This window comes from Trichosurus vulpecula, chromosome 4, assembly GCF_011100635.1.
Source record: "Trichosurus vulpecula isolate mTriVul1 chromosome 4, mTriVul1.pri, whole genome shotgun sequence".
Lineage (NCBI taxonomy): Eukaryota > Metazoa > Chordata > Mammalia > Diprotodontia > Phalangeridae > Trichosurus > Trichosurus vulpecula.
In genome coordinates, this window is record NC_050576.1 from 217951515 (window position 1) to 217972281 (window position 20767).

A 20767-nucleotide genomic window follows, 5' to 3' on the forward strand; every position below is an offset into this window, starting at 1 on the left:
ATAAACAGAGTAGAAGGTAAACAAACTGAAATGTTAAAGATGGTTGTAGTTATCACGGCAGGGGGGTGGAGGGAAAGGCAGAGGGCACAAAGATACAAAGATCAAGGAAGATTTTATAAGAGCAGGAACATCCAAGTTAGGTTTCGTAAGATGAGTGGTGATTCAAGAGGGGAATATAGGGAAAAAAAGATGAAATTCTCCATATAAGAAATAAAATACAAAGAAAGTCACGGAAGTGAAAAGGAACAGGGCTGCTCCTAGCATAGACAAAAGCATTCTTGTTTGACCGGAAATGGACAGTGAGTGAATAAGAGGGAGTAAATAACTAAACAAGACCTTTATATGAGAATATGTCGTGGATTTTTATGAAAAATAAAATATACTCTTCCAATGGCATACTCGCAAGTAATTGTTTTGAATATTTTTGTGGTTTTTCTTGTAAGGGAAAGGTCCCAAAACACAGTCATTTCTTAAAAATCCTAAGTACAACATGTATTTTAAATATTTCTCTCCTGATAATTTTTTACCCTTGCCCTTCACAATTTCATTTTTATCATTTTAGAAATATAATACTAGAGGGCAGAGCCAAGATGGAGGCTGTAAAACAGGGACTTGCCTAACGCTCTCCCCCAGGACCCTCCAAACACCTATAAAAAATTTCTCTGAACAAATTCTGGAACTGCAGAACCCACAAAATAGCAGAGGGAAACAGGGCTCCAGCCCAGGACAGCCAGGATGGTTGCTGGGTAAGGTCTATAGAATGGAGCTGGGAGTAGAGGGGAGCGGAGCTGAGCGTGAGCCGTGCCCTGACCAAACAGACCAAGAGCTGGGAGGTACAGGCCCTAGCGCCCTGAATCACTGAGCTGTGGCAATTACCAGACTTCTCAACCCACAAACACCAAAGACAACAGAGAAGGTTACTGGGAAAAACTGCAGGGACAGAAGGAAAGGAGTTTGCGGTTAGGCCACTGCCCCAGGGGCAGTGGAGGGGATGCAGCTACAGAACTACAGTTGCAGTTGCTTATGGCCCCAGGCCCACCTGGTGAGAGAAATTAAGTGGCAGATCCCAGCAGCAGTGCAGAACCTGCTCAGATCTAAGTTGCAGTCCGGGTTGGCAGTTCTTGGGGGAGGAGCAGCACTGGTGTGGCAGAGCTTGCTGTGTAGAAATTGCTCTGAAAACATCAGCACAGCCCCTCAAGCTTGGGACAATGTACTCTCTACTCTAAAAGCAGTCATACCCCCATGAAAAACTCAAGGGTCAAGTGAGTTGGCTGGGAACATGGCCAGGCAGCAAAAACACTCTCAGATTCAGACTCAGACTTTGGAATCTTTCTTTGGTGACAAAGAAGAACAAAATATACAGCCAGAAGAAGTCAACAAAGTCAAAAAGCCTACATCAAAAGCCTCCAAGAAAAACATGAACTGGTCTCAGGCCATGGAAGAGCTCAAAAAGGAGTTGGAAAAGCAAGTTAGAGAAGTAGAGGAAAAACTGGGAAGAGAAATGAGAGTGATGCAAGAAAACCATGAAAAATAAGTCAATGACTTGCTAAAGGAGACCCAAAAAAATACTGAAGAAAATAACACCTTAAAAATAAACTAACTCAAATGGCAAAAGAGCTCCAAAAAGCCAATGAGGAGAAGAATGCCTTGAAAAACAGAACTGGACAAATGGAAAAGTAGGTCCACAAGACCACTGAAGAAAATACTACCTTAAAAATGAGAGTGGAGCAAGTGGAAGCTAGTGACTTGATGAGAAATCAAGATATTATCAAACAGAACCAAAGGAATGAAAAAGTAGAAGACAAGGTGAAATATCTCATTGGAAAAACCACTGACCTGGAAAATAGATCCAGGAGAGATAATTTAAAAATTATTGGACTACCTGAAAGCCATGATCAAAAAAAGAGCCTAGATATCATCTTTCAAGAAATTATCCAGGAGAATTGCCCTAATATTCTAGAGACACAGGGTAAAATAGAAATTGAAAGAATCCACAGATCGCCTCCTCAAATAGATCCCCAAAAGAAAACTCCTAGGAACACTGCTGCCAAATTCCAGAGCTCCCAGGTCAAGGAGAAAATACTGTAAGCAGCCAGAAAGAAACAATTTGAATATTGTGAAAAAACAATCAGGATAACACAGGATCTGGCAGCTTCCATATTAAGGGACCAAAGGGCTTGGAATACGATATTCCAGAGGTCAGTGGAGCTAGGATTAAAACCAAGAATCACCTACCCAGCAAAACTGAGTATCATGCTCCAAGGCAAAATATGGACTTTCAATAAAATAGAGGACTTTCAAGCTTTCTCAGTGAAAAGACCAGAGCTGAATAGAAAATTTGACTTTCAAACACAACAATCAAGAGAAGCATGAAAAGGTAAACAAGAAAGAGAAATCATAAGGGACTTACTAAAGTGGAACTGTTTTGTTTACATGCCTACATGGAAAGATGATGTGTATAATTCATGAGACCTCAGTATTAGGGTAGCTGAAGGGAATACACACACACACACACACACATGTATATACACATATAGACAGAGAGCACGGGGTGTGTTAAATATGAAGGGATGATATCTAAAAAAAAAATCAAATTAAAGGGATGAGAGAGGAATATATTGAGAGAGGGAGAAAGGGAGAGATAGAATGGGGTGAATTATCTCGAATAAAAGTGGCAAGAAAAAGCAGTTCTGTAGGAAGGGTAGAGGAGGCAGGTGAGGGGGAATGAGTGAATCTTGCTCTCGTCAGATTTGACTTGAGGAGGGAATAAGATACACACTCAATTGGGTATCTTACCCCAAAGGAAAGAAGGAGGAAGGAGATAAAAAAGGGGGGATGATAGAAGGGAGGGCAGACAGGGGGAGGAGGTCATCAAAAGCAAACACTTTCAAAAAGGGGCAGGGTCAAGGGAGAAAACTGAATAAAGGGGGATAGGATAGGAATGAGCAAAATATAGTTACTCTTTCACAACATGAGTATTAAGGAAGGGCTTTACATAATGATACACGTGGCCTATGTTGAATTGCTTGCCTTCTTAGGGAGGGTGCATGGGGAGGGAAGGGGGGGAGAGAATTTGTAACTCAAAGTTTTAAAAGAAGATGTTCAAAAATAAAGTTTTTGCATGCAACTAGGAAATAAAATATACAGGCAATGGGGTACAGAAATCTATCTTGCTGTACAAGAAAGGAAGGGAAAAGGGGATGGGGGGGAGTGGGGTGAGAACAGAAAGGGGGAGAAAATTTGTAACTCAAACTCTTGTGAAAATCAATGCTGAAAACTAAAAATATTAAATAAGTAAATAATTTTTTAAAAAAGAAATATAATACCATATATTACACTAACTCATTACTGAACTTCTGAGAGTTTTAAGAGCATCATCGGCAATTTTCACAGAAGTCAGTGTAACAATGAAGGGAAGATTGGATCAAATACCCTCCCCTGGGCAGCTGCAAAGAAAAGGCATTATTAGAAAAGTCATTTCTGATACACTCATCTCCCAGGTCAGAGAACATGTCTATTCTCTCAAGAATCAGTTTAGCATACAGGTCTTTCATGTGATATTTAATAAAAGAAAAAACTTCTCAAACTACAAAACCACAATACAAACTGAAGAATAGTTTATTTTTTCCAACTTGTCTCATTTTCTGACGTCTGTTTTCCACAGACAGTTTCCAACAACATGTATGTATAAGACAGCCAGATAACTGTACACTTCAGTTAGGAAAAACTAGAAACAAGAATGGAAACACAAAAGATTATTTATTTATTTACAGGCATCTCAGAGTGTGCCTAGTGTGTAATATGTCATAATCAATCAACGAGCATTTATTAAGTACACAATGATGAAAGTGAAAACAGTTCCTGCCAGGAAGAAGTTCAGTTAGTCTAGATGAGTGACACAATATATGTCACTGGCAATAAGCAAGATGGTTGCAAAATATCTACAAAGTGATTTTTGAGGGCAAAGCACAAGCAGCTGTGGGGGAATCAAGAAAGTCTTCATACAAAAAAGGTGGTGCTTCAGCTGAACCTCAAAATCAACTAGGGATTCTAAGAGACCAAGGTGAGAGGAATGCATTCCAATGATGGCAGACAGCCAGTACAAAGGTACAGAGGAGAGAGATGGAGATCAAGGCCAATCTGGCTATAATACAGTGGGAATGGAACAATTATATACAATAAGGCTGGAAGGTATATTAGAACTAGTTATAAAAAGCTTTAAATGCCAAACAGAGAAGTTAAATAATTCTAAAAGTAATAGGGAAGGACTGCAGTTGGCACTGAATAAGGAAGCAACATGGTTAAATTTGTACCTTTAGAAAAACTGTGTGGCAGCTATTGGAAGGATTATTGGTGAGCAAAGATATGTGAGAGAGGGAGATATACTAGGAACCTAATGAAATAGTCTTCGCCAGAGATGATGAATGCCTCAATTAAGGTGATGACGATGTGAGCGGAGAAAAAGGGGGAGGGTATGAGAGATGTTATGGGGATAGAAATGCAAGATTCAGCAATTTACTAACTGTGGGAGGAGAGTGAGAGTGGTGAGTCAAGGATAAACAAAGTTGCAAATCTAAATGACTGAAAAGAAAGGCAGTGTTCTTGACAGTAGAGAAATTCATTTGAGGAAAAAGTTTCAAGGAAAAGATGATTAGCTGAAAATGATCTTCAAACAGAGGTTTAATTTGCTATGTAGGGAAAAACTCTAATATGTTGGGTTTTTTCCCTATTATGTATTTGTCTCGGCTAGCTACAATGTCACAAGAACAAAGGACAAACAACAATGACCATGCCATAGGGCTGTATCAACAAAGTTATTTCAAGTGTTTCATATTACCTCCCCTCCCCCCCCAAAAAATCCCAGGAGATTCTTCATACCATTTTTATTCTTCCTTCCATTTCACTAAGCAGTGACTTTTTCCATTCCTCAGAAAGATGCTCATTAGGAAAGTTAATTTTTACAAACTCACTCCAAGCCTAAAAAACATATACAAATACATTATATATGTAATGGTAAACATGTAAAATACAACCAGAGGAAAAAAAGAGTAGTAGAGGGGTTGTTAACACTTTTGTACAATAACATAGTATTGAATGATCATAGATCTAAAACTGGAAGGGATCTTTGAGGTCAGCCAAGTACCACCCCTTCATTTTACAACAGAAAAAGCTGAGGCTCAAGAAAGATTAGATAGTGGGAAGACGGGAAGAAAAAATGAGAAGTACACAGCATAGGCTTCCCTTACTTGGAAAGGTAACAATGTAGCAAAAAAGGAAACTGCCTAGAAATCAGGAGGCCAAGGTTCTATAGTTCTAGCTTTTTCATTCACTAGCCATGTAAGCCTGAACAAATCACTTAACCTCTCTGAGATTGTTTCCTTTTCTTTAGAAAAGGGATACAATCACCTACCCTGACTACTTCATAGGCTGAGAAGATAAATACATGTAAATGGGCACCAAGAAGTGTAAACTGAGAGCTACACCCATGTATATTTTAGTTTTTTATCTAGAAAAAGCTCTTAACTTTACTGTCCTCCCCGCCCCAATTATACCCCTAAATACTCTCATATCTTCACTTTCCTTCATTTTATCAACAGACTTCTGAAAACAGGGTGCTTAAACCCCACCTGTACTTCTGCACCTTCATCTTTCAGCTTGGTTTCCAGCTCCCATGACTCTACTGAAACCATACTATTGGAAGGCCACTTAATAACCAAATATATCAACCTTTTTTCAGTCCTTATCTTATTTGACTTCTCTACAGCCTCTAGAACTCTTGACCAATCCACTTTCTTGAAAAGCCCTCTCCTCCCAATAAGAAGGCACTGCACTGAGCTGGTTCTCCTCCAGCCTACCTAATTAGTCCTTCAGTGTTCTGTTTCTCCTTTCTCCCAATGACTCATACATATGACTGTCCTCCAAGGCTCAATATACTTAATCCTCGGCTCCTCTCTTTTTTTATTCTCTTCCATGGAGATCTCCTGTGATTTCATTTATCCATCCAATGTAGATGATTTCCTAATCTCTCTTTCCAGTCCCATCTCCTATTCAGATGCAGAATTTCACATCCACAACTCCTTGACAAATATTTCCACATGAATGTAACTTGACCCCACAAACTTCCCTATGTATGTGATTCCCAATTTGTCACTGTTGTTTTCATTTTTACTCTTCTCTTTGTCTCCTTATATCAGGAACCAAGTTCTATAGGTTCTTTGTTACTGCTGTTATCCTCAATATTTTTTAAGTATTTTTATTATGAATTTATTGACTAACTCAAACACACCACTATACAAAAACAAAAAAGGATTGTAAATGTTCTATCTCCTTCCCTATGCAGTTTTTATCACCTCACAAAGACTTATTTCCCAACAGGCTTCTAACCCAGTTCCCCCACCTCTGGTCTCTCTCTACTTATAGAATCCTGCCTAGACCTTTGCGACAAATATGGTTTTGATGATGTTACTTTTCCCACTGAGAAACCTTCACTGACTCCTCCTCCTTCAGAAATACTTACCATAGGCTCATCATCATAAGAGAGATGTGGCCCACACTGCTTAAGCAGGCCTTGTTTTAAAACACTCCGGAACCAATTTTTGGTGATAGTCAGGGTTTCTTGAAACAGCTTTCTCACAGAAATGATGTTTCCATTTTCATCGTTGAGCTTATCTTTGGGATCCTAATATTGCATGAGATATAAAGTTGAAGTATATTAAAGATACATCTTTCATATCCTTTACACCGCCTAATACAGTGCTAAGTATTCAAGAGGTGCTCAAATGAGTACTCAAAGCTGAATTTATACCCACATATCTCTATGCAAACACATTCACATTAAAACAGCTAAATCTGAAAAATACATTAAGCAGGGTAGCGGGGGGCAGAGCCAAGATGGCGGCTGGAAAGCAGGGACTAGCGTGAGCTCCCTGCCAAGTCCCTCCAAAAACCTATAGAAAATGGCTCTGAACCAATTCTAGATCAGCAGAACCCACAAAAGAGCAGGACAGCCTGGATGGTTGCTGGGTGAGGTCTTTCGCACACAGAGCTGGGAATGGAGTGGAGCGGAGCAGAGCAGAGCCCAACATGGGCCATGCGGACCAACCAGACCAGGAGCCGGGCAGAGCAGGCCCTAGCGCCCTGAATCAGTGAGCTGTGGCAGTTCCCAGACTGTTTTGTTTACATTCCTACATGGAAAGATGATGTGTTTGATTCATGAGACCTCAGTATTAGGGTAGCAGAAGGGAATATGCATATATATGTGTGTGTATGTATATATGTATATGTGTGTATGTATATATGTGTGTGTGTGTATATATGGGGGGGCACAGGGTGAGTTGAATATGAAGGGATGATATCTAAAAAAATAAAATCAATTTAAGGGATAAGAGAGGAATCTATTGAGAGAGGGAGAAAGGGAGAGGTAGAATGGGGTAAATTATCTCGCATAAAAGTGGCAAGAAAAAGCAGTTCTGTAGGAAGAGAAAAGAAGGCAGGTGAGGGGGAATGAGTGAATCTTGCTCTCATCAGATTTGACCTGAGGAAGGAATACCATACACACTCAATTGGGTATCTTACCCCACAGGAAAGAAGGAGGAAGAAGATAAAAAAGGGGGGATGATGGAAGGGACGGCAGATGGGGAAGGAGGTAATCAAAAACAAACACTTTCGAAAAAGGACAGGGTCAAGAGAGAAAATTGGATAAAGGGGAATAGATTAGGAAGGAGCAAAATATAGTTAGTCTTTCAAAACATGAGTATTGTGGAAAGGTTTTACATAATGACACGCATGTGGCCTATGTTGAATTGCTTGACTTCTCAGGGAGGGTGGGTGGGAAGGGAAGAGGGGAGAGAATTTGGAACTCAAAGTTTTAAAAACAGATGTTCAAAAACAAAACAAAAAAGTTTTTGCATGCAACTAGAAATAAGATACACAGGCAATGGGCCATAGAAATTTATCTTGCCCTACAAGAAAGGAAGGGAAAAGGCGATGGGAGGGGAGTGGGGTGACAGAAGGGAGGGCTGACTGGGGAACAGGGCAACCAGAATATATGCCATCTTGGAGTGGGGGGGAGGGTAGAAATGGGGAGAAAATTTGTAATTCAAACTCTTGTGAAAATCAATGCTGAAAAGTAAATATATTTGATAAATTAAATTTTAAAAAAATACATTAAGCCCTCTGGAATGGAAGGAGAAAACAGAAAGAGAGTGAGTAAGTAAAGAAAGGCAGGCATATAAAGAAAAGGAAAAGAGTGTAGTAATGGCTCCATTGCAGAGATGTGAACTCATATTATGGAAACAAAACTCCCAGCCATGAGAAGGGGAGGTTCCTTAGAACTACATCCCCCAATTAAGCCTTCAGAACTACAATTAACCTTGAGGAAACAATGTTGGGATGGAAAGGAGTAAAGTGGGATTGCCAGAGCAAGAGGAGCAAATACACATTCATGGCTGAGGTGAGAAAAGGATATGCCTATTTCCCCTCAATTCAAGAAACTTTGTTAATTATACTTGTTGCTGAACTCATGAGTGGAAAACAGAAAAGTGACCTCACCTCTCAGCCCCGCTCTCATTTACAGGGAAGATCGCTAGGGTTCCCCTTTTATCCTTTCTAAAAGCAGACCATGGTTTCCTCTTATTATTCCCAGACCCAATGATCCAGATCCTCTCCTTCAGATAATTAAGATTCACCCTCTGCCTAGTAGCCTAGTAGCTTTTAGGTTTTAGATTGAGCACCCCATATTCCTTGAATTTTTTTAATAAGAAAGTTTCCTTATGTCTTTTCTTTGATGTGCCCTTTACAATATAATTTTGTTGGTTCTTTTTTAATCTGAAAAAATATGAAGTTATTTGCTTATGCTGATAACTCAAATGATGAAATGCCTATTATGTTTTATTTGCGAACAACTATATAACACTTCTCTGCCATGTTTATACTATTCCAAGATGAAAATGTCATGAGAGCATGTTTTTCATTTAATTTCTTTAATTTATTATACCTTTATTTCTCCTTTATTTCCAAAATTTTAAATAAGAGAAAGAAAATTCTATTTAGAAAAATTCATAGGATAAAAAATTAATTGGCATGTTAAATAAAACTACCAGCGATATATACTAATATTATTTAAATTATATTACTAAGGATTTACAAATAATTGTCGTTCAGTCTTTTTAGTCCTGTCCAACTCTTCATGACGCCATTTGGGGTTTTCTTCGGCAAAGATACTGGAGTGGTTTGCCATTTCTTTCTCCAACTAAATTTACAGATGAGGAAACTGAGGCAAAGCATTGGTAACTAAGGTGGGGCTCCAGGTGGGGCCAATGAAGGGAGGTATGATTATATCTTCACTCCTAAGTAGGCCCAAAACCCTTAGCTACTAGGTGTTAAGCCTATGTGGGCATGAAGCCCCAGGGTCCTAAGGAGAGTTGCTAAGACCAGAGCCAATAGTAAGAGTTCTGGTCGCTCAAATGATGTTTGATGCCAGCTAAAGAGTGCATAAAAAGGGAAGACAGAGCTATTTGCGTAGGGCTCTCACTCTTGGTGGTGTGCTGATGTGGAGACTCTGGGCAGCTGTAGTTAAGAGCCCTCCAGCTTGTAAACCCGGATATTTGGACTTTGTTAAATTCTGGTAACTATGAATTGATATTTGAATCAGACGAGGTCTGTCTGTTGATGTTTGTAATTTGTTTGTGTTTGCTCTGAAGTTCAAGGTGCTGGCTTTTTCCCCTGAACTAGGTGAATGATATTTGTATGCTGGATTAAAGTAAGATTGTTAACCCCTTAACGTTGCTTTCCTTAGTAAAGCAGATCAAAAGAACTTGGGCTTGCAGCATTCTTGTTATTAGGCTTGTGTTGGTTTTTCACCCCCACAGCAGCTGCTAGCAGATTGTTGCAACACGCAAACAGTGTGAAATTACTTGCTCATGCTTACATAGCTATTAAGTACAAGAGGGCATATTTGAACTCAGGTCTTTCAGATACCAGGACAGGCATGTGTGAAGAAGAGCTGGACAGGACTGAAACAACTGTCAGACATGACAAATCAATTAAACAATAACAAAAAAAAAAAAAACAACTTCCTGACTCCAGGCCCAGTGCTCTATCTACCATACCACCTAGCTGCCCACAAATAATACTAGGGTTGAATTACTGTCTGGCTGCCAAGACAACAATTTATCGCTTTGTAACAATGTCCTTTAAGACTTTAGGCAAGTTAACCCTTCTGGCCTCAGTTTCCTCATATATTAAATGAAAGGGTTGGATAAAAAAATAGATTCTATATTAAATGGATGGACATTGTCTAGATACAATGTACACTAGCTATTCAGATGTTGTAAAAGACAAGGCTTATAAATGAGAAAAAAAATATCGCTTATGTTGCAAGGTATAAGCCATGTTACAAAAAACTATCTTAAGGTATCCTTAAACAAAGGCAAAGAATATGCCTAACTATAATTTAGCAATTCCACAAAACAACAATTCACATTTAATGGTACTTCAAGGTTTACCTTTCCTCATAATCATCTTGAGAGATAGAGAAGACAAGTGTAACAACAATCCTTATCAAACTACCCCCTTTCTTGAAAGAGACAGAAAATAACAAATGATATATCTCTACTATCCCATACTGAATATAAGTAAGAAGTATACTTCACTTACCCCCAAAAATGTAAGTCTGATCATCATAGAAATAATCTCTGCAGATAGGACAGGCAATCCATATAATTTTAAAGCTTCTGTTTTTTTGCAGACAGTTTCATGGAATTTTAAGCAAACAGCAAAGTAGGGTCTTAACATGTCTACTTGAATCCTATCAAAACAGGAGTTAAAAGGGATTGAAACTGTTAAAAAGATTGAAATGAGAAAGGGGATAATGGAACATTAGTTATCAGGACTGATTTCTTTACATGAAAAAAGATAACTTGTTGGATCTGAATATCAAGTTTATTTTGTCCCATAATTTAATATCTGGAAAAAGGATTCATCAGCCTATAAAGATCTAGCTAAGCTACTACAGCAAATCCTCTTATTTTTCTTTGGTAGATCAAAGACTTAATTTTTATTTTTATTTTTTTTTGCTTTTTGGCAGGACAATTTGGGTTAAGTGACTTGCCCAAGGTCACACAGCTAGTACATGTGTCAAGTGTCTGAGGCCGGATTTGAACTCAGGTCCTCCTGACTCCAGGGCTGGTGCTCTACTCACTGCGCCACCTAGCTGCCCCAGACTTAATTTTTAGAATAGAAGATCTAAATGTTTCTGAGCTGGGCTGCTGGGTTCATTGTTCATTCAGAAGGAAAAGGAAGAGGCAAATCCTGCCTGAGACACCTTGTGTGACCCTAAGAAAGTTACTTACCTACTCAGTCTCTATTTCCTCATCTATAAAATGAGATAATAATAGGACCTACTTCACAGAGTTCTTATAAAGAGAAAATGAGCAAATGTATGTAAAGTGTTATAGAAATCTGAGCTACTGTAACAGTAACATATTTAATTTAAAATATACTTTCATGAACAAGTTACCACCTTTCTTTTAAAAAAAGTTTTACTGCTATATTTTTACATTCCCTTAATCTCGCAATATAGCTTCCTTTCCCCAATCAGAGCCACATCCTTAACAAAGAATTTTAAAAGAGGGGATAAAATAGTTCTGCAAAATTAGACAACACATTAATCAAGTATGGCAGGATATAAAGTGTTCCATATCCATAGCCCCCCACCTCTCCAATGAAGAGAAAGATGTACAGTCTCATGGAGGACCAAGCTTGATCATTATAATTGCATAGCATTCAGTTTCTATTTTTTGCTGTTATTTTTCCATTTGCATTGTCATATCACCATGTACATTGTGTTCCTGCTTCTACTTCATTTCGTATGAGTTCATTTAAATCTTCCTATGCCTCCTTCTTTTCTTCACAGTCATTATTCCTATATTTTCTTTCTGCCAGACATGTACTTTAATCAGTATGGGGAGTTATAGTAAGAAAGCTGCCTGGATGAATGCAAGTCTTTGTTGTTGTTGTTAGTCTTTCATTCTCCAAGGACCAATGACATCATGAGGGTAACTTCTGGACTTGCACAAGAACTGGATCTAAGTGAGGCAAAGCCAGACAAAGTCGTTAGCCTCACTATCTCCTCTAGAGTCATCAAAGTCCAGTGGCAAAAAAAGGTCAAGAGACTGGTGGCAAAGGCCCAGGATACAGTGAGTGACCTCGGCCTTTCTAAATTAAGATCTTTCCCAGGTCTCAGTTTGTCTGAGGCCAAGCCCATTCATTTACATTCAATCTAAGCCATCAAGATCTAGACTGTGAGCCACAGAAGCCTGGGTTGGGGCTTTGGTGAATCAATGACTGCCAGGATGATTTAGATTTAAAAGCAGAGTCAGGTAGCTCCATTTAAAACACAATGGGCTTTTTAAAAAAATCTGTCTTTCCAGAGCTATATTTCAAGAAATCAAAAATGAAAACTGCACGGGACATTATTGAAAAAAATAATATAAATAAACAAAAAAGACAATGAAGAAAATGAAGAACAAGAAGAACACTAACAAGAAGAAGAAAAGGTAGCAGCATTCCCCAACTTCTGCTCAGACTGCCAGGCTGGGTCACCAGAGAGCAGTTACTTTTACCCTCAGACAACACGATAAAGACAGTCAATACAAAACATTCTCCTAAGAACCTGGCTCACTCCTTCCCACAAATACACACAGCATCCGTGGGAGGAGTGAGTTTAAATCTAGACCATAATAGTATTGAGGCACATGTGTAAGAAATACGTGTGACAAGGTTAACTCACAACACCTGCTCCAGAAATCCTTCTCTCTGTGTAGGGACTTCATGCAAAACCCTTGCTGTTGTTATTAGTCCCTCATTCTCAAAAAGCACCAATGACATCACAAAGATAATGTCCTGACTTGCATCTGAACTGGATATAAGTCAGGTTGAGCTGCTCAAAGTCATCATCCTCCAGAGTCATGGAAGTCCATTGACAAGAAAAAAGATCAAGACATCTGGTGATGACCCAGGATGCTATGCGTGCAGCCTGACAGCCTTGGAAGACTGCTGGGAGCACTGAGAGGTTCAGTGATTTGTCCAGGGTCACATAGCCATGACAGAGCAGAGATGGGGCTTGAGCCCAGGCCTTCCTATCTTTGAGGTCAGCTCTTTTCTACTTTTCCTCACTGCCCCTATTCCCATCTCTATATATTTATATGTGCATTGACTGTTTTCCCTGACAGGAAGTGAGCCTTTGAGGACTATCTTATAGCCCAGGTATCATCCTACTACATCTGTGGACCAAAACTTATTCAGCCATTCCCTAATCACTGGGCATCTACTCTGTGTCCAGGGCTTTGCAAATACAGAAAGTGTTGCTGTATTTTACTGTATGTGGGACCTTTCTTCCATCATTCAACTTCTAAAGGTAACTGAAATAAACTTGACACCTATCTCTCCCTTCCTTCCTGGAATATTATGAAGGAAGAAAGTACAGAAAATATATTTGGCACTCCAAGAGACTTAGAACACTCCTTATAACAAATGCCTTGGAGTTCATTCGTGTATCTCTATGCCATTGTACATACGGCATCAAATTCAGGGGCATCTAGCTCAAGACTACAGGTTCTAGAAGGTCAATAGACCATGAACATTTAAAGACACACATATATATATATATATATATGTACAAGAGTGTACGTATACATATATACACACATATACATATATACACATAAACACACATATATGTGTCTGTATGTATGTGTGTATGTCTTTATAGTCTTTATATTTCAAATATACACACACATATATTATATAAATTCCAAATTTTATGATAACATATCCATTACTGCCTTTTTTTCTTTAACAATATTTAAATATGTCCACTTAAGTCCTCCCTCACTATAATCATATCAGAGATTAAAGAGATAATATATGCCCCATTCCTTTGTTAATCAGTGTTATCTTTAAAAAAAATCCATATAGATATACTTTGTCTGGGCTCTTAACTAAAAATAAGATAGTATCAACAGAATACTGCTAATAACATAATAGGCTATCTTGGTACTGAAGCCAAATTAAGGATTAAGCTTATTTTTTGAAGAAAAAAAAATTAACACTAGATAATTAATAAAGTTATATACATACAGATACACATATATATTTATGTGTGTGTATGTACACATAATCATATGGATATTATCCCAACCAGAATCATCTAGAACCATGGGAGTAAAAGAGAAAGAACAAATTTTTAAGTGGTGCATTAGAGTGAAGAACTCCAAGTCAGGAAGATGAATTCAAATCTTTCCTCTGAAACTTCATAGCTATGAGACCCAGGACAAGTCACTTAACCTCTCTATGCCTGAGTTTGCTCCTCTGTAAAATGGGGATAATAATAGCACCTACCTCCAAAGGTTGTTGTGAGCATCAAATGAATTAACATAAATAAAATGCTTTGCAAACCATAAAACACTACATAGATGTTAGCTATTCTTATTATCATCACTATTGACTGCTTCTTTACTTACTTGCCCTGATTTGCATTCAGGAGGTTCAAGAGCTTTTTGAAGAGGTTCTCTAAAACCTGTGGTGGTGGGGGGAAAAAAAATTAAGAAAAACATGACAAAAGTATGTTTAAATTAACTGCTTTGTGGAAATAAACCTGAAAAGTCATCAACTGTTGAGAAAAATACTGAGGATCTTTGTGCATACAAGTTTAAAAATTTAGAACTCTAAATTTCTAATCTTACATCTCTAGAGAAGAAAATTTAAATTTTGGTCATTTTCTCAATGCTCTTAATTGAAAATGAACAGTTATGAATTACATAAACATCCACAAGAAATGGCTTTTTTAAAAAACATTTTGAAGTAACAAGATGTTTGTTTCAAGGGTACACAAGTAATAAGTGGCTGAACCAGGAACTAACCCTAAATTAATACCTGTGTAGCCTTGAGGAAGTCAATTAATCACTCTGGGGCTTAGATTCCTTATCTATAAAATGAGGGGGATAGACCAGAATACCTCTGAGGTCCCCCATATCTCAAAATTCTAAATGTACTGGCACTTGCTAAAGACAATATCAAGCCAATCCAAACTACAAACCTCATGACGTGTGGAAGAAATGCTGGTTTCTTGAAGCCGATAGTAAATTCCTTGAAGACAGTCCAATATGCTGGCAGGATAATTAGTCAAGTATTCCACTGAATTATTCAAGTAGTCAACCAAGCTACTCAAAGGTATCAAACAGAACCAGGACCGGAATAAGTTTTGATCTATTGCCAGCAAATGGTTTTTTTCTTTCATGCACTCAAGTAGTCTTTTCCTATGCAAGTGAAAACAGAATAGACTTTAAGATAATATTGCAAATACTATTTGTTATCTGTCCACCAAAACCCACTCTTCTTCTTAACATACACCTTCTTAACCATCACCTTTCTAGGCACCCAGGTTCTCAAATTTGGAGTCATCTTCAATACTTCACTCTGCCTTACCAATCTCTTCTCCCTGATTCAATCAAATCAGCTGCCAAATTTTGGAATCTCTACTTACACAATATTTCTGACAGAGGGTCTCCTTTTTCATCCTCACATGGCTACCATTCCCACCACCTCTCTTAAATGATTTCCCTGAGTCAACATTCCCTGAGTATAACAGAAGTTATATTTCTTTATGAAGTATCTATTTAATCATGTCACTCCTCTGCTCAAGAACCTATAATAGCTTCTAGGACCAAATATAAACTACTCTGTTTGGCATTCAAAGTCTTCACAGCCTGGCCCTGACCTACTTTTCCAGTCTTATTACATAATATTTGGCTTCTCTGATTCCATGGTACAGCCAAACTGTTCTTTTTGTTTCTCTGTTACTAATACAAAAAACTCCACTTCCCATATTCATGCCTTTACACGAGCTGGCCTGTAATGTACTACTTCCTAAATTCTTCCTCATAGAACCCTCAAGTTGCTTCAGCTCAGCTCACTCACCTTTTACACTACATGAGTCCTTATGTTCTTATATATTTCTCCATGTTGTTCCTTGAAGGGAATATTTCTATTTTCATAGCTGTCTTTGTATCCCCAATTCCTTAGCGTGGTCTTTGGCACATTGTAGATATTTAACAAATACTTACTGATTATTTGAAATTACCAAATAATAAATTTAGGTGCTTTAGAATCAAAGCATTTTGTCCAGCAAGGAGATATATAGACCAAATTGAAAGAGGAGTTAATTAGTCAACAAAATTTTAAAGAGATTGAAAAAAAATTAAAAGTTCAAAGAACTCACAAAGAGAACTGAGCACTAAACTAAGTCTCAGAAAAAAGATTTAAGTCAGCTTAGTGACTTGCTAAAGGAGACCCAAAAAAAACACTGAAAAATATACTGAAGAAAACAACACCTTAAAAAATAGACTAATTCAAATGGCAAAAGAGCTCCAAAAAGCCAATGAGGAGAAGAATGCCTTGAAAGGCAGAATTAGCCAAATGGAAAAGGAGGTCCAAAAGACCACTGAAGAAAATACTACCTTAAAAATTAGACTGGAGCAAGTGGAAGCTAGTGACTTGATGAGAAATCAAGATATTATAAAACAGAACCAAAGGAATGAAAAAATGGAAGACAATGTGAAATATCTCATTGGAAAAACCACTGACCTGGAAAATAGATCCAGGAGAGAGAATTTAAAAATTATTGGACTACCTGAAAGCCATGATCAAATAAAGAGCCTAGATATCATCTTTCAAGAAATTATCCAGGAGAACTGCCCTGATATTCTAGAGACACAGGGCAAAATTGAAATTGAAAGAATCCACAGATTGCCTCCTCAAACAGATCTCAAAAAGAAATCTCCTAGGAATATTGTTACCAAATTCCAGAGCTCCCAGGTCAAGGAGAAAATACTGTAAGCAGCCAGAAAGAAATAATTTGAGTATTGTGGAAACACAATCAGAATAACCCAAGATCTAGCAGCTTCTACATTAAGAGATCAAAGGGCTTGGCATACGATGTTCTGGAGGTCAACGGAGCTAGGATTAAAACCAAGAATCACCTACCCAGAAAAACTGAGTATCATGCTCCAAGGCAAAATATGGACTTTCAATAAAATAGAGGACTTTCAAGCTTTCTCAGTGAAAAGACCAGAGCTGAATAGAAAATTTGACTTTCAAACACAACAATCAAGAGAAGCATGAAAAGGTAAACAAGAAAGAGAAATCATAAGAGACTTACTAAAGTAAAACTGTTTTGTTTACCTTCTTACATGGAAAGATGATGTGTGTAATTCATGAGACCTTTCTCAGTATTAGGGTAGTTGAAGGGAATATAAATATGTATAGACAGAGGGTACTAGGTGAGTTGAATATGAAGCGATGATATCTAAAAAAAATTAAGAGATGAGAGAGGAATATATTGACAGACGAGAAAAGGAGAATGGGGTAAACTATCTCACATAAAAGTGGCAAGAAAAAGCAGTTCTGTTGGAAGGGAAGAGGGGGCAGGTGAGGGGGAATGAGTGAATCTTGCTCTCATCGGATTTGACTTAAGGAGGGAATAACAAAAACACTCAATTGGGTATCTTATCCCACAGGAAAGTAGGGGGAAGGAGATAAAAAAGGGGGGATGATAGAAGGGAGGGCAGATAGAGGGAGAAAGTAATCAAAAGCAAACACTTTCAAAAAGGGGCAGGGTCAAGGGAGAAAACTGAATAAAGGGGGACAGAATAGGATGGAGGAAAATAAAGTTAGTCTTTCACAACATGAGAACTGTGGAAGTGTTTTACATAATGATACATGTGTGGCCTATGTTGAATTGCTTGCCTTCTTAGGGAGGATGGAGGGGAAGGGAAGAAAGGAAAGAATCTGGAATTCAAAGTTTTAAAAGGGCTCAAAAAAAGTTGTTTTTGCATGCAACTGGGAAATAAGATACTGGCACTGGGGCATAGAAATCTATCCTGCTCTACAAGAAAGTAAGGGGAAAGGGGATGGGGGGGAGTGGGGTGACAGAAAAGAGGGCTGACTGGGGAACGGGGCAATCAGAACATACGCCATCTTGGAGTGGGGGGGGGAGGGGAGAAATGGGGAGAAAATCTGTAACTCAAAATCTTGTGGAATTCAATGTTGAAAACTAAAATATTAAATAATAAAATAATCTTTACGAGAAAAAAAGGAAAAAAAATTTAAAAAATTTAAAAAGAAAAAGAAAAGAAAATGATGAGCAGGATGATTTCAGAAAAACCTGTGCTTACATGAACTAATGCAGAGCAAAACGAGTATAACCAGAAGAACACTGTAACCAGTAACAGCAATACTGTATGATGAACAGCTATAAATTATTTAGCTTTTCTCAGCAATACAATGATCCAAGACAATTCCAAAGGACTTATGATTAAAAGGCCATCCATCTCCTAAGAAAGGACTGATGAAGTTGTTATCAGTAAAGCAAGGTGCATGACCTCGAGGACGACCATGAACATACCTGTATGGTTCGGAATTGCAAAGCATGAAAAACTCTCTAGGTAGAAGACAGAGGAAGTATAACATTTATTTAGACACCAGAGGATCCAATCCCAAAACCAATAACCCCAATTCAATACAGCAGTAATTATATTCCTAAACCAATAAGCCCACCTCAACATAGCAACAAGAAAATTAAAACACAGTATTATAGCAAGGAACCAAGTCATCCTGTTGCGTTAGTAAGCAAAATGGGCTCCTTAGCATTTACTTCAACCAAGTGCCCTTGAATACTTTGGCCTTTTTTTCCTTTGAGTAATTCAGCGTATTTCATTGAGCCTTACTAAGTGCTAAGCCCCAGGCCCAAACCCCTATTAGGTGTGGAAACTATGTGGGTGTGGATTGGTGACTGGGGTGGGGCTGGCTAAGGGGAGGTGCTAACTCCAGAGCCATGCCAGTCTTGAGTCTTACTAAGTGCTAAGCCCCAGGCTCTAACTCCTATTAGGTGTTAACCTAACCTATGTGGATGTGAACCTCCCAGGGTCCTAAAGGGAGGGGCTAACTCAAGAGCCAATCATAGCAGCCTAAGTTCGGGTCATTCACATGACATTTGATGACGTCTAAAGCCCTATAAGAAGAGAGGACATAGCCATTTGCGCGGGGGCTCTCACTCGAGATGTTGTTGATGTGGAGACCCCGGGCAGCTGTAGCTAAGGGCCCTCCAGTTTGTAACCTGGATGCTGAGACTTTGTTAAACTCTGGTAACTACGTATTGGGATTTGAATGAGACAAGGTCTGTCTGTTGATGTTTGTAATTTGTTTGTATTTATTCTGAAGTTCAGGATGCTGGCTTTTTCCCCTTAACTAAGTGAATGATATTTGGATGCTGAATTAAAATAAGCTTGTCAACCCTTTAACATTGCTTTCCTTGCTTTCCTTAGTTAAGCAGATCAAAAGAACCTGTGCTTTGGCAGCTTTCTGGGTGCTGGCTGTTGGTGGATCTTACACCCCCACAACAGCTGCAAGCCGGATTGTTGAAACACCTGCAACCTCCCCCTCTGCTGAGGCCTCAACATAACAACTCATGAATTCTAATTGTCTGCTTGCCTGAGTTCTCTTCCTCCCTCAGTTCTCTGGCCTCAGCAGCTCCCTGGTTCCCACTCTCCACTGTGCACTCTCTCTCAGTTCTCTGTTGACTCAGAGTTCCTGCTCCTGCTCTTTGGGCTGAATTCTGATTTCTGACTTCTGTAGCTTTCCTATTGTTACCTTCTGGGTATATATAATCTTTTTAGGGCCCTAGGGCTTCATGCAGAAGAGTGTGGGCCTGGGTCTTCAGTCTAGTAAGTAAAGGATGTAGGCCTGCCTACAATAAAGTCTCTCCTAATCAAGTTTCCCTTAACTGGCTCCACCTGAGAAACTTCCCTTAATTAGCTCTACCTGAGGCCTGAGTGGGCAGGAAAGATCTTTAACCACATTATCACCGCAGAAGTCTGAAAGCAGATTGAAGCATACCATTTTTCCCTCCCTCCCTCCCTTCCATTCTTTCTTTCTTTGACTTGAGTTTTCTCCCACAAAATGACTAATTTATAAATATGTTTTACATGACTGCACATGTATAACCTATATCAGACTGCTTGAAAACAATTTAGCTCTTTCAAGAACTAGTTAGTATCTACAGAAAGCTAATCCTGTGTATGCTGTTTAACGAAATATTAGGAAGGAGGGCAATCTTATAATGAGTTAGAAGTTAAGGAAGTGACTATGAAACTCCTGGGCAAGAGAGCAGGGTAGGCATGCAAAGGCGTTTTAAAAGAATATATAATATTTCTGGTTTTGCAGAGTTAAGGGAGGTATATAGCTATTATGGGGCAGCTAGGTGGCACAGTGGATAGAGTGCCAGGCCTGGAGTCAGGAAGACTCATTTTTATAATACAGTGGCTCAGTTCTCCCACTTTTATTCCAGCAATACTGTAGAAAGAACACCAAGCTGAACAATGACCAAGAAATACAAAAAGAAATATCAGTAAACATTTTTATATAGCCCAGGACTATACAAAAACATAGCTGTCAGTAGCTGTAGACGCTGGAAGAGAAGTCCTGCCAGAGAAGTCAGCACAAAAAGTACCTCCAACAGGGAAGCCCATACTAGCACCCTGACCAGGTAAAGATCACACAGCACCTTGCCTGGGAAAACTCCAGGAGGAAATGGAAAACCAACTAGTACCTGATCAGGGGAGAAAATGAGGAAACAGAAAGTACCTACTGCCCTGCTCAAGGATGCCCCAAGAGAAAGATGGAAAATCATCTAGTTCCCAGATCAGACAGA

General features: G+C 38.7%; 1 protein-coding gene across 1 annotated transcript in view; it reads right to left on the reverse strand.

The window, feature by feature from the left end:
* The window catches only part of RNF213 (ring finger protein 213), a 183170-nt gene that overhangs the window by 93922 nt on the left and 68481 nt on the right, over positions 1-20767 (reverse strand). Inside the window, exons 11-15 of the mRNA XM_036754786.1 lie at positions 15098-15317; positions 14523-14578; positions 10657-10807; positions 6518-6679; positions 4879-4977 (exon numbers count right to left, since the gene is read on the reverse strand). Of these exons, the coding sequence (XP_036610681.1) occupies positions 4879-4977; positions 6518-6679; positions 10657-10807; positions 14523-14578; positions 15098-15317 (688 nt within the window). The remainder of the gene's footprint in view (positions 1-4878; positions 4978-6517; positions 6680-10656; positions 10808-14522; positions 14579-15097; positions 15318-20767) is intronic.